The 13,671-nt window shown below is 25.6% G+C and overlaps 1 protein-coding gene across 1 annotated transcript in view; it reads right to left on the bottom strand.

The window, feature by feature from the left end:
- The window catches only part of LOC105363162 (delta-sarcoglycan-like), an 84,978-nt gene extending 81,855 nt beyond the window's left edge, over positions 1–3,123 (bottom strand). Inside the window, exon 1 of the mRNA XM_011500785.1 lies at positions 3,070–3,123. Coding sequence (XP_011499087.1) covers positions 3,070–3,074 — 5 coding nt within the window. The 5' untranslated portion in view covers positions 3,075–3,123. The remainder of the gene's footprint in view (positions 1–3,069) is intronic.
- Between the last annotated feature and the right edge of the window lie 10,548 nt (positions 3,124–13,671).

The following is a 13,671-nucleotide window of genomic DNA, read 5'->3' as shown; positions in this document are numbered from 1 at the left end:
ATTTTATTTTATAAAATGTCTATGCAAGGTTTGATACGTATTAAATATAATAAATTCAAAGATTATTTTTTAATTTTATCGTTTATACGAATTTTTGCAGCTTATTATGTTATATATAATATTCATTTACTAAAATTATGATTTAGTCTGAAATTCAGAAAGTTCATGTATTAATTAGATTTTTCTATTAAATTTTCTGGTAAAATAATTTAAAGAAATTAAAATAATATAGCGTTAATAATCTATAAATATTATGTATCAATAGTATTTATTTGGCAAATAAATTTTAATTAATTAATTTTTCCCCTTCATATTCATATTTCTTCAATTCTTATTTACATTTCTTTCTCAGTTTTTCATATACAATTTATATATAGCTGATTAAATTATAATATATTAATCATTAATTTCATACATTTAGAACCTTTTTAACACATATAATTTTTACAATTTCGATTGCTGTCGATTTCAAATAATAACTTTTATAATTTTCTATAGTGAAAATTATAATTACTAAATTGTGCTTTTAATTTTTCTTCAAAGTAAAAAAAATTAATAAGCTTGAATAAAATAATTTATGTACCAAAAAACGTTAAAACAAAAGAAAAAAATAAAATAATAAAATTCGTATATCAAGAGTATATAATATAGTATATGTATTGAAATTTTATAAATAATTTTTTACAAATAATTTTTTAAAAATTCAATAAAAAATCATAAAATCATATTCCTCATCGTAATCTCCATAATATCATTTTACGTCGTGCATTGAAGAATCACGCCAATATCTCACATATCAAGAACTTCGTAATTTTGAATCGAAAAGTACTTCGGTGCTAGTACTATTGAAGATCTGACACTAAATTGAAAAAGTTTGAACGACAACAAGGCGAGAGGATAGTCGGTTCAGGCTAGGAAGTGCATGGGAAAATAGAGATTACCGAGGTATCTTAGCGTTTCGAAAATGGATGTCAGCAATAGAAGCGTTTTTACACGAGAATGAAAAAGTCAGGGATGCATAAGGATGCAACTCTGTACGCGTATGCTTTTCGAATCTAAAATATGAAATGAGAAAAGAGCTGCTGTGCAGTAGTCTTAGCAACGAGTGAAACACCTGTAGATTTTGAATATTTTGAATAATTATTTTGTGTTACTTTTATTTTATTTATTATTTATTTTTCAATGAAATACATAATATCTTTAAGATTCCCTAAGGTAAATAAAGTATAGGTATTAAAATTTTTATTATTAAATATTTTTTAATATTTTTTATAGCTTGAAGAGTTGACAATTATTACAGAACAATAAAAAATAAATGTTTGATGCATAGAAATCTGATGATAAACTTTTAAGTAAATTAAATAGAGTTAAATGTAATATTTATTCTATGAATTATTTTCGGAGTGTCTCAAAATTACTTTATTATTAATGTTATAATTAGTATTAAAAATTGATCTTATTACGAATTCTTTTAAGTTAAGAAGAGCAGTTATGTCACTGAAGTTTAAATTTCTTTTCTTAATTATTTTAATGTAGGTATAGAAAATAAAATAAAATTGAAAAAGATTTAACGAAAATATAATTAAATTAGTCTAAAGTTTCCATATTTCATTGATTAATTTTACTCTTCATAACTCAGAAAAATTTGGAAGTCCACTTATTTTCTGTGTGAATTTTCTTTAAAATTAAGAAGTTTCTTTAAGAAAGAATGTAGAAGAAATTATATAAAAAAATTTTATTTTCTTACCTAGTTTATTTCATTTACAGCAAGTATTAATGATTATTTTGAAAATTTTTCGAATTTTTTTGGTATATGAGAATAATTTACATTATTGGATAAATGTATCTGCTTCAATGTAACTTCTTATAAGGATATTTTATAAATTAAATACTATTGCACATGGCTTCTAAATTCGTATGTTTATAAATTAATAGATTTATTAATTTTATTAATACATACACCATTAAATATACATAAACGTATATTTTTGAAACAACCAAAATATTTTTTATATATATACTGTATGAATGACGTGATAATCGATGATAATGATGGATAATAACGATTGGTAACAAAAAATTGAAGTCATTGGAGTTTAAGTATTGTTATATTATTTTGATTGTAAATATTTGATTTCAGTATATTAATAAATATTCGGAACTTTCATTATTTATAAAAGTTTCGAAGTACTTTAGTAAATTTGTGGCCTAATCTTCAATAATGATAACGATTTTCTTAGGCTTCTTTATCATTTTAAATAATGGAAAATTTTCATAAGTTTTGACACTATGACATGAGATTTTTTAAAGCCATGCATCATTTTAAGAAATGCGTCATGTCTATATCTATGTCCTTTCGCTGCTTTACCATTGAACTATTTACAGCTATAAGTGCTTTTAAAATGGGCACATCGAAGCGATTAAGAAGCTTCTGCATTTAAAGCGATCGTTCGACCAGAGATTAAAGTCGATAAGCAACTAATATGCATTACATTGCGAGTTTTTTCTATGGTATAAAAATGGATTTCTTTTTGCTTTTAAAAAAAGTTAATTTAATATTTGTATATCTCCATCCCAATCGATGATAGAAATAAAAACTTGACTGTGAATTGAGTACAGATTGAACATAATTTGAAAGCTATTATACTACCTAATAAATTGATACATATTAAATGTAATATTTACAATATATATAGTACATATAGTACAAATTTTTATATACATATGTTTGCATAATGTACAAAAACATAACTACATATAGTATACTCAACATTCCCATACTCTTATAATTTTATTAATTATAATAACTTAATAACAATATTCGTATTAAAAAGTGTATCGAAAATATTAATTTTTTTATTACAAATGCAAGACTTCAATAGTAGAATTTCTGTTGTATTTTTTTCGTTTCTATTATAATCAACAATTATAAAAAAATATTATATTGAAAGGTATCGTTATATTAATTCTAATTAGATATTAATATTATATTATAAACAAGAAATATATTTATGTATTTACTTACTATGAAATGGGTAATATTGGTTTCTAAATATATGAATCTCTTACCTCATCTTATTTTCTGCTTGTAATGATGAACTTTCTACGGCTTTATAATCACTTCCAATCTGTTAAAACAAATTTTCAAACTTTAACTGTTTTATATTTATCATAATGTATTATTATATAACCTATAGCATGCATGTTGATTATTTGATTTGCACTTTCTTAAAATGAGATGTGTGTATTCATATGCACGTATATGCATACATATATCCATACTAGGTTTATATATATACGTACATATAAAATCATATGAGATGATCATATAAATATCCTTTAACAGATTTTTAATATAGAACAGTTACATGTTATTTATAATATCATTATTGTTTATAATATTTGATAATATGATGTAGTTTTACATCATCTTATTATAATATAACATATTTAATAATTATTCGTTATAACTAAAATTATATCGAATTTGTAACGGAGTAATTATATTTAAAATTTATAATAGTCCAATAAAACTTATAATACATGATTTAAATTTATTGAAATATTGAAATTATTATTAATAAAACTAATTATTTTTCATATTATTCATAATGTAAGAGTACAAAATAAGTTGAATTTATAATTTGTACTGTACATTAACTATTATTGAAAAGGCAAGTAGATTCTGATTGATTATATATCGAATTAAACGAACATATTTAATTCAACATTCACTATTTCACATCTTATTATATCATTGATCAAATGTGAATCGCATCTCTGCATATGGAGCTAAATCAAAATAGTAGAAGTAATTAGTAGAAGTAGAATAGTAGAAGTAATTGCGGATTGTGACGTATTGTAATGTAAGCGGATTCATATTTCTTTGCATATTTGACAAAGCTTAAATAAAATTTAACTTTTGGGCGAATAAGATAAATTTTTATAATCTGTATTTGATTACATATTAAATATAGTTTTTTTTTTATTCTGACAAATTACATATTTTTACGTAATTAAATTAAATGTTATAATTTAAAACTAATAAAATAACATTATAAAATTCCTAGCAAAAATGGTGAATTATTTCGAAATTAATTACACATAATATTATATATATATATATATATATATATACAAAAAAATTATCGAATATATATACATATATATACTACTTAAAAATTACACATATAAAAGTTCATCGTATTTGTCGTATTAAAAAATGTTTTCATATATTTAAAAGACAAATGTTATTCAAATTATAACTTACAGACCTTACATAATTTTTATAGATATTAATACGTAAAATATTTATGCAAATATCAAATTTCAAATTTTTTTCTGTTTCAAAATAACAGACATGTACTTTATTTTTGAAATTTATGTATCAACTATTAAAATTTTTTGGAAACCCTCTGTTCGTTCATGTATATTCAAATAATTTCAAATCTATGTTTTTATAAATAATCTTTATTGAAATTCAATCTGTATTTTATATTGTGTTTTCTAACCTTAATGCCTTTATAATTCACACAATATCAAAAATTTACATCGATAATTTTTTTCTAGCTATAGCTGATTTATTGGTACTATGCTTGATATATATCATCAACGTTCTAATAAATAGCGCAGATATATAATGGGAATTGAATGCTAAACCTTACTAAGGTCTAGTGGGATTTCAATTTGAAAACGTAAAGTTCAGAGTGTATAATCAGCCACTATAACAGTGGACTATTGAGACAATCCAAATCGGAGCTTCGAGCAGCATCAGTTACTAGGTACTTTCATTATCCGGACATGAAACTCTGTTACTGTACATTAGAAGACAGAAATTGTAAGTACTCAAATTTTTTGTTAATTTTAATGTTCTCATTTGTTTCTACCTCCAAGTACCTTTCGTAATTTCTACCTTTTCTTTTTTATTGACTTGTGTATTGATAGACTGCAAATAGTGTTACAAAAATGATACAATTTTTAGTCACTAATTTTATCTTATGATTTATAAACCTTATATTTTTATATATAATAAATGTTATATGAATTTTTGTTATATGAAAGCTTTTATTTTTTATCTGATAAATTTGAATGCTTAAAATCTATCATAAAAATGGAATAAATTTAAAAATAATTCTTTAGACCTATTTTTTACACATAAAATTATAAATTTCATTAGAGATATTTTATGATAATATTTATTTTACAATTATTTTAAATCGAAGATGATATACTTACAATCACTATAATTTATAAATGATTTTATATAAAATAGTGTGTGTTCAAAAAATAATTCCACAATCTGACTCGTCAGCCAAACGTGCAAAAATCAACTTAGAACAAAAAACCTACTAGATGTGTGGAGTTGCCGGGCAAGTAAAGGGTTAATGCATCGATCTAATAATTAACACATATCTTTATTATTGCTGTTTGATTCATTTATGTTACTTTATTTCCAATGAGAATTATTAACCTTGGTTAACTTACAAACGATCTTTATATTTCTTAATAATCTTGTGGTGTTGATACATCTGTTTGTAGTAGAACTAGAGGATAATCAATTTCTTTCTTATTCTCTGCATGTCACTGGTGAGATTATGATTTACTGTAACAAGAAGTAAGTTATAATCTATTGAATATTATCACTAAGAGGTTATGGTTATTGTAGTGCTCTGATGGAACATTACAATATTATTGTGTTTCATCTCAACAGGTGTGCAGTTGCCTCTAAATATGGATCGTATAAGAGCCTAAATAGAGGTTATGCGAAGCTGTGCGCCACCTGTGGCGGGAACAACTTATCGTTGGAGGGATTGAAAAGCCACTGTGGCGTCTGTAGCTGGTCTTGTCCTAGAGTATGCCTGGTAGTTGGACCTTAATCCGTCCGTTTTCTACGTAAGCCGAGAAATCAAGAATCAGTACTAGCTGTAAGGACTTACTTACAGTGTATAGTGATTTTTCTAGTCTCTCTTCGTTGGCTTTTTGTCAAGTTCCCTTGGAATATTGCAACTCTTAAGTTCTTTCCTTATCTCCAAATGAGATTACAAGTGGTCAGGTCCTATGCAATCTAGCCTTGATGAGATCAATTCAACTGTATATACTAATTCACCATCGTATAAAGAACTTATTAAAACTCGGCTAAACGACTTGAATCTCCGGTCCTCCTCCGTGAGAGTAAGTCGTGACTTATCCTTCAATTGTGCGTGAAGTGTTAGAAAAGAATAAGTGGTGGTACATTACATTGTCCTTCTTAAATAGTTCACTGACCCAGTTCCACTTGGGATCCCTTCTTCTTTTAATTATCCAATCAGAGGTTGACCTTGGGCAGCAGAAAGGATTATGCACGCCTTCATCTCCACTTCCTTCCGGGCTCAGCCCCGAATGTGCTAATCGGGAAAGTGTCAGAAGTGGGGAGCCCTTACTATTGGTCACCTCTTCTTGGTCGCCTCTCCCTTTCCTGGGACTTGGCTATATGAAGGGTCCTCTAGGGCGTAGTCGGTTGGCTAGGGACGACCGACAAGATTTGGCGTAGTTAAGAACAAAGCAAGCATTGTCTTAAAAAGCCGTATGCGCACATACGCCTATTGCTTGTTGTCGCACGTGCGGGGTTTTGGGTTGCAGCGAAATTTAGGAAATGTTTGTACTTGATAGTTTACGATACTCTTTCAGAATCTACGCCTTCTTAACAGTAAACAACGTATTAGTTTTTACTGCACAGGAAAAGCATGAGCACGTTTTTAAATAAGCTAGAATAAATAAGCTAAATATTCACTGGAGTTTTCCAGATGTATTGACAATCTCGAATCTCCAGCGACAGTGGGAAGTCGTGGCAAGAAAACGTTCTCGCATTCTCGAACAGTGTGATAAAATTGTTTGTACATAATTTGATTCACTTTATTCTTTCTAGTAATATTCGATTTTCTGCAAACTACACCAACTATGATATTATATATACATTTAAATTTTAGTGGATTTCTTAAAATTTAATAAATATTATCCAAGTAAAGTTAGAAAGCACTAGATTAAATATTTTATAAGATTAAAAATCAAATTTGTCTTAATTATTCAATCAATAGTTATATCTTAATTTTACAAACGAGTTTAGTATTGGTAATATGTAATTGAAACAATACAGTTTTGTAAGCGAACTGATTCCAATGTTCGTCGGAATTACGTTCCATCTTAAAACTATTTTTATTTTTCGCTGATTTTCATAACGTTCCCAGTCATTTCTATTATTTGATTGTAACAGTGAAGGACGTCTGCAGTTACGAAGCGCATTATTAGTTGTTAGTGTCGTGTGAGAATGAGATAAAACGGTCGTTCAATGTCTGTCAAGGCTGCTGACATGTGAAGTTTCAATTTTCAAGTATGCGATCACCGCAAGCGTCGGGACTTAATTACTGGAGTAAAAGTTTCGACGCCTGTTTTTGCCGAAATTATGCTGACGGTTGTGAACGTAAATTTTTTGAAGCTAAGAAACGCAGTAGGGTAATGTATTTTCATCTTTTCCAGTTTTCTACCCCCGCTATTCATGATTTATATTTTTCTATTTTCGTACACCTTCTTTAATTACTAAGTGTTTTACAAATGTCCAACTAAATTTCAATTGATAGTACGGTTTCGGTAAAGTTTTCCACTATTTTTGTTATATATATTTTTAATAGTTATTTGAAACTGAAAAATTAGTATAATAAAAAAATTAATAAATCTTTTAAATTTTAACTACATCAAGTGCATTAATTCTCTATAAAGCGATAGATAAATTTTATTTATAATTTTTTGTATAATGTAATACATTATAAAAAATATTTAAAGCACTGAAAATGAATTTTTTTCTAATAATTAAAGCTATTAAAAATGTAAACTTATTTATAAATTAAATTGATAATTCCTAAATTCCTTTAAGAACACACAGATTCATAAGAGTATTAATCTTACTATAGATATCAATTATAAATACAAATTTGCATTTTAAAACAATATATTAATTAGTTGAAAAAGTTTAAATTATATATAATTAAATTTGTCTAAACTATACTTTTATAAATGTAATATATTATTTAAAAAAAAAATATTTTAAATATATCAGTACTTAATTTTCAAATATAATGAATAGTTCTAAAATGCACGGTTATTATAAATATATAATATAGTATGTACAAATAGTTATAAAATGCATAAAAAGTAAGAAAGATTAAAACAGGCAGTCGTTATATGCCGAAAATATTCCTTTACTTAATTTAAGTAATAAAAGAAAATTTATTAATTAATTTTCATATATTTTTGTTAAATTTATATAAAATTATAAAAATCTTTTTAAGAATAAAGTTATATGATTTAAAATGAAAATACTTATATGTTTAAATTTCATTTTGTTTAAATTGTTGATAATTTATCTATTAATATAAATTTATCTTCAAATCTTATATAAATAAAAAATAAATTTTACTTATACGTAAAATATTTGAATGTATAGATAAATAATTATTAACATAGAATTCTATAAATAATTGAAAAACAATAGTTTCAGACATCGTCTTTTGAAACTTGAAATGTTGAGCGAGTTACATCGCGTCGAAATTTTCGACTTAGTGTATGACAAGAAGCAAACAACAAAATTCAAATAAAAACAGACAAACATAGAGAAAGAAGAAAATTACGAAAAGAACGGCTAGTGTTAAATGCATTATAGTTACGAACCGCATGTAAATCCGAAACCACACGAACACACAAGTAGCTTAATTTTCGCTAATCTTATATGAAAGAAAGAGATCACGAGAAAAAATTAGAATGAGAACAAAGAAAGAAACAAAGCTACCACTGTAATTGATGGCGAAATTATTTCAAAACGGAAACACCACTACTGTGCGTAATGTGAGAAAAGTGAAAAACATTAGGTAGAGTTCTGTGTTTCAAGAGGTAAAAGAAGATATATAGAAGTTGCTCTTTAATTAACTCTGTGCATACTAAGCTTTTTGTTTAATTAACATAGGTAATCCTGTATAGCAATAATACCTCTCCGTGAAATTTAAAATTTTTCCTATTTTCTTGTCGTTAATATAGTACACAGTAAACATTCGCTTTCCTTTGAATATTCTTTTTATTTAAACATTTGGTACATTTGATTTTCAGATGTATTTTAAGGTCCAATAACATTCGAGTTTTAATTATTAAGAGTGATATTAGCTCATATTTAACATTATATTGTGAAAGTAAGCTGTAGTAATTAATGCCTGATTAATTTAAGCTTAATTTATTTTTATCGGGAATTTCTGTGTTGACGAATATATATAATTTTAGAAATTTACTGATTTATTAATTTAAATACTTCTACGTTGGATGTCAAATATTTTTTTATTACATTCAGTAATTCAAAAATGTATACACGTGGATGCAACGTAATGAACTGAAAAATGTTTCATCCTTTATAAACGCAGTTTATTTTGCATGTTAATTCATTTCCTTTTATTTGTTCTGACGAGTTTGGCACTTTATTACTAATAATTTCGTCAAAAGTGAAATGATTTGGTGGATATATTTTTTTGCCAAATTGATTACATAAACCTTTTGAAGTTTCGAGAATTTATATTGTCATTCATTAAATATCAAATGTTAAAAGGACAATGCGATTATGATATGATAAACATTGAATTTACATAAATTTTTCAAATATTTTTTATTTGACGAACTATTTCTGTTAATTGTCAGTTTGTGATGAAAGCATCGATTACAATTGAAAATATTTGTAAGTTGCTAGTCCATTTAAATAACATTTATTTATTTATACAACAAATAATAAGATTAAATAACAATTTGAATTATCAAATATATTTAAATGTTTTTTATTGAATTTTTATCTTAAAATAAAAGAGAAAACTATACTTTATAATTAATAAAATTTAATTAAAATAATTCGTCCCAGGTTTATTTATATCCTAGTTTATGAATATACATATTTACTCTAATACATCATAATGCTAATACTATTACTATTCGGTTTTAAATTTTAAAGAATTTAAAAATCTTTCAATACTCTCTTAGATACTTTTTATAAAAGAAATTTTGATGTGAGCCTTATTTTTAATTAATATTGATTTGATAATGTAATTTTATAAAGTTCATTTATTTAATGTGTCGTTAAATAAAAATTATAAACAACTTATCATTTATAAAAAGTGTTAAAGTTTCTATTATATCTTTTTTATATGTTGCTTATGCGTTATATGTAAATGCATAACGATTTATCAATGATGGTAATTTAACCATTTGAAAGGTTGCAACGAACATAGTATTAAATGCTGGTTTCACATCATTCAGTACTTGGTTATTGACACAATACATCTCGCGAAAAATAGGCCACTAGCAACTGAATTTCGCGGTAGCTTTTGTTCATAGATTTTCAGCTTACTAGTACTTACGCGTGTGATGTGAGCCCGTCTATATTGCCATACATGCATGAGGCCAAAGTTTGTAACGATCCTCCGGATCAACCGAGTTGATTGCATCTCTGGGGACACGCATGACGGCCCTAATACCATCCGTGGCATCGACATTCACTTTCCAACAAAATCCTATACTAACCAGGCTGGTATAACCATACTTGTAATCTTATGTATAGGAAGTGCGATAGCGGTAGTAACAGTACCGTCGAGGACAAAAGGATAAAGCATTAACAAATAGCTGATAGTGAAAACGAATATTATATCTGATACTTTTTCTATCCACATAATTAGCAAGTTATTTACATATTTCCAATTTATTAAATTCGGCTAAAAAATGTATTATTTTAATAATCATATATTTATTAAAATATATTACACTAAGATGCAGCAATGTTATATATTTAATTCATTTCTGATGCATAATCATAATCATGTCTGATACCATATTTATTAAAACGTATAGTGTACATTAAATGACTGATAACAAAATAATGAACTAATATGTTTTACAATAATTTTTCATATCTGAATGGACTTAGTACTTTCAATATTTTACTATCTGAAAATTCATACATTTATTAAAATGCAGAGATCCAGCTATTGTTTAAGGTATACGTTATTATTTTTCCTTAGTTGAATAAAATATTCTAAACATAGTTATAATGTAATCCTATATTCTGTAATATATGTGTTTAAGCGAATTTTGAGAAAAATTTAAATCCGAATGAACGTAAAAATAGCCACAATTATAAAACTCTATTAATGTATGGATATTATAGGATTTATTAGATGCCATAGTGAAATTTATAGTGTTGCGTAATAAATTTTGCGATAACGCAATATTTGCTAAGAAATGAAATAAAAAATATGAAGATATATCATGAATTTTTATTATACAGTCGCTATAAATTTTACGTTGAAGTAAGCTTAAAGTCGAGTAAACAATTTTTAGAATAGTTGGGAAAGAACAATTCTTATCGTTTTAAAAATAAAATGACAAGGTTTTTTGGCATTTCAAATTGTATTATAAACATTTTCTAATGAAAATTTATTATTATAAGACTTTCTTTTGAACATGTTTATTTCTCACTTAACATTATTATAACAGCATTATGTTGTATCAAATAATATTATAAATATTCACTTATTATATCCTTTTATTATAACTATAATATATTCATGTTATAAAAAAATTATTTAGAACATTTCTTACATATGTAATATTTTTTCATGGCTTTTCAATTCAATATCTTATGTTGTTGAACAACTAATATTAGGCTTTAGAATATTAGACATTGAAACTTCATGCTCAATGCTCATTCTAGTTTTCAGGAATTATCCGGTTCTATTTTTTACACTAATTCCTTACGTTAATTTCTATTTTATAATTAATATAAGAATTCATTACAATATGTATGAAATTGAATAATAACTTAATAAAATTTAATTTAATTAATTTTCGAGTGCAAAGAATATATAAATATACACAAAACACAGATAGGATTAAAATATTTTAATTTTATTTACGTTTTATCCTGTTAATGCAAGTTAAAGCTAAATAAATAATTTAAAATAAAATAATCCATAACCGATAAGCTTAATATTAATATTAAGCTCGAAATTTATTTAAAAGTTTCTTTAACCATAAGCTTAAACGATTATAAATTCTTTTCCTACATTCACCTATTGTAATAAATCATATAAAATTAGTCCACTAAAACGTAAATAATATAGATTTTTTTTATTGCCTTTGAGAGACGACAAAACAATATCTTTTATTTATATACAAACTTTAGTTCTACAAAATCTAAATAAGGACGAATGTGGAACATTCAAGTTGTAAATGCATTTACAGAAATTAATACATATGCAACGGGTCTTACACGGTTATACTCCATCATCTCTTTCTGTTTCATTCAAAATTTTACATTAATAAAACATCTTTCTAGTAACTGCAACAGGCGCATATGGCGACGGCAATATATTTGTAGCCGAATCGTGACAACCCTCGCTTCATTTGCTACATCTATTTAAAAGTAGGAGAGTGTCGTCAACTCGTGGGGTCCGAAGTGGGGCAAAACGGAACGAGAATTAAGGGACATGGAGAATAAAGACATCGTGTCGGACCAACGCAGATTCGTGGCTAGCAACGACCAGCAGCTGCTACTCATTTGGAAGATGCACCGCCCGCACAAGGGAAAGTTTGGTCTTGAAAGTTGGCCAGTATAGGTCACATCTCCCTTTACTCTACTACTCGTAAGGGAAAATTGAATTTTCGCAGAGTGAGGATAGTTTGGCCAAGTCTTACGTAGAAATACCGAATGGCCATTATGTATATACAATAAGTATTTGAACAATTGATATATTTGGTGTAAAAATATTTATTTTGTATTTTTTACATTATGATTTTTAGCTGAACCAATTAGCGGATTAAAATCTTGAAACTAATGACGTGGTCTTTATAAAATAATGACATAAGTTTTCAGTTGAAAATTTTAATGAACTATAAGTTTATATTTTTCAGTTATTATAAACAAAATTAATAGCTTATTGAAATATTATAAATTTACTTTGCATATTTTATATAGACTATAAGTGATAGAGACACATGATACAGACTTTGGAAAATCAGAATAATGATTTATTATGAAACCGGATTAATGAATAGGATAGGAATTTCAAAATCAGATCTAATTAAATAATGTTTAACAATATACGGTTAAATATTTCTTATGCAAGGCATTTTTACTTATAAATTTTAATTATGAAAAGTAGATAAAATATATAAATATGCATAGAATCATATCTTTTCATATAAATGTGTCATGCATTAAAATTATAATATAGTTTTCATATAATACATTAAAAGATAAATGACAATAAATTGATTGTGTTCAATATTTATAATTTTATATTTAAAACATCATATAATATGTGAAATATTTTAAAAGTGTATAAATAATAAAATTAATAATATTTCAAGGCATAAATCGAATACTATTATATTATGTTCATAGTTTTTATTTAATTTACAATACATCTATATTTACATTAAATACCTCTTGAATACGTAATCCTCTATATTTTTATTAATGTAGAAAATAATATGATAGAGGTTTAATTAGTCTAAACAATTATATCTGAAACATTGTTTAATTTTAGAGATAATTGTTTAATTTTAGCTTTAAGGTTAAAAGTTGCATAGTTTTAGTACTTAGTTTTAATTATT

Source organism: Ceratosolen solmsi, unplaced genomic scaffold (assembly GCF_000503995.2).
Source record: "Ceratosolen solmsi marchali unplaced genomic scaffold, CerSol_1.0 scaffold10, whole genome shotgun sequence".
Taxonomy (NCBI): Eukaryota; Metazoa; Arthropoda; class Insecta; order Hymenoptera; family Agaonidae; genus Ceratosolen; species Ceratosolen solmsi.
Note: the sequence above shows the minus strand (reverse complement) of the source record. Positions and strands in the feature narration are given on the sequence as shown.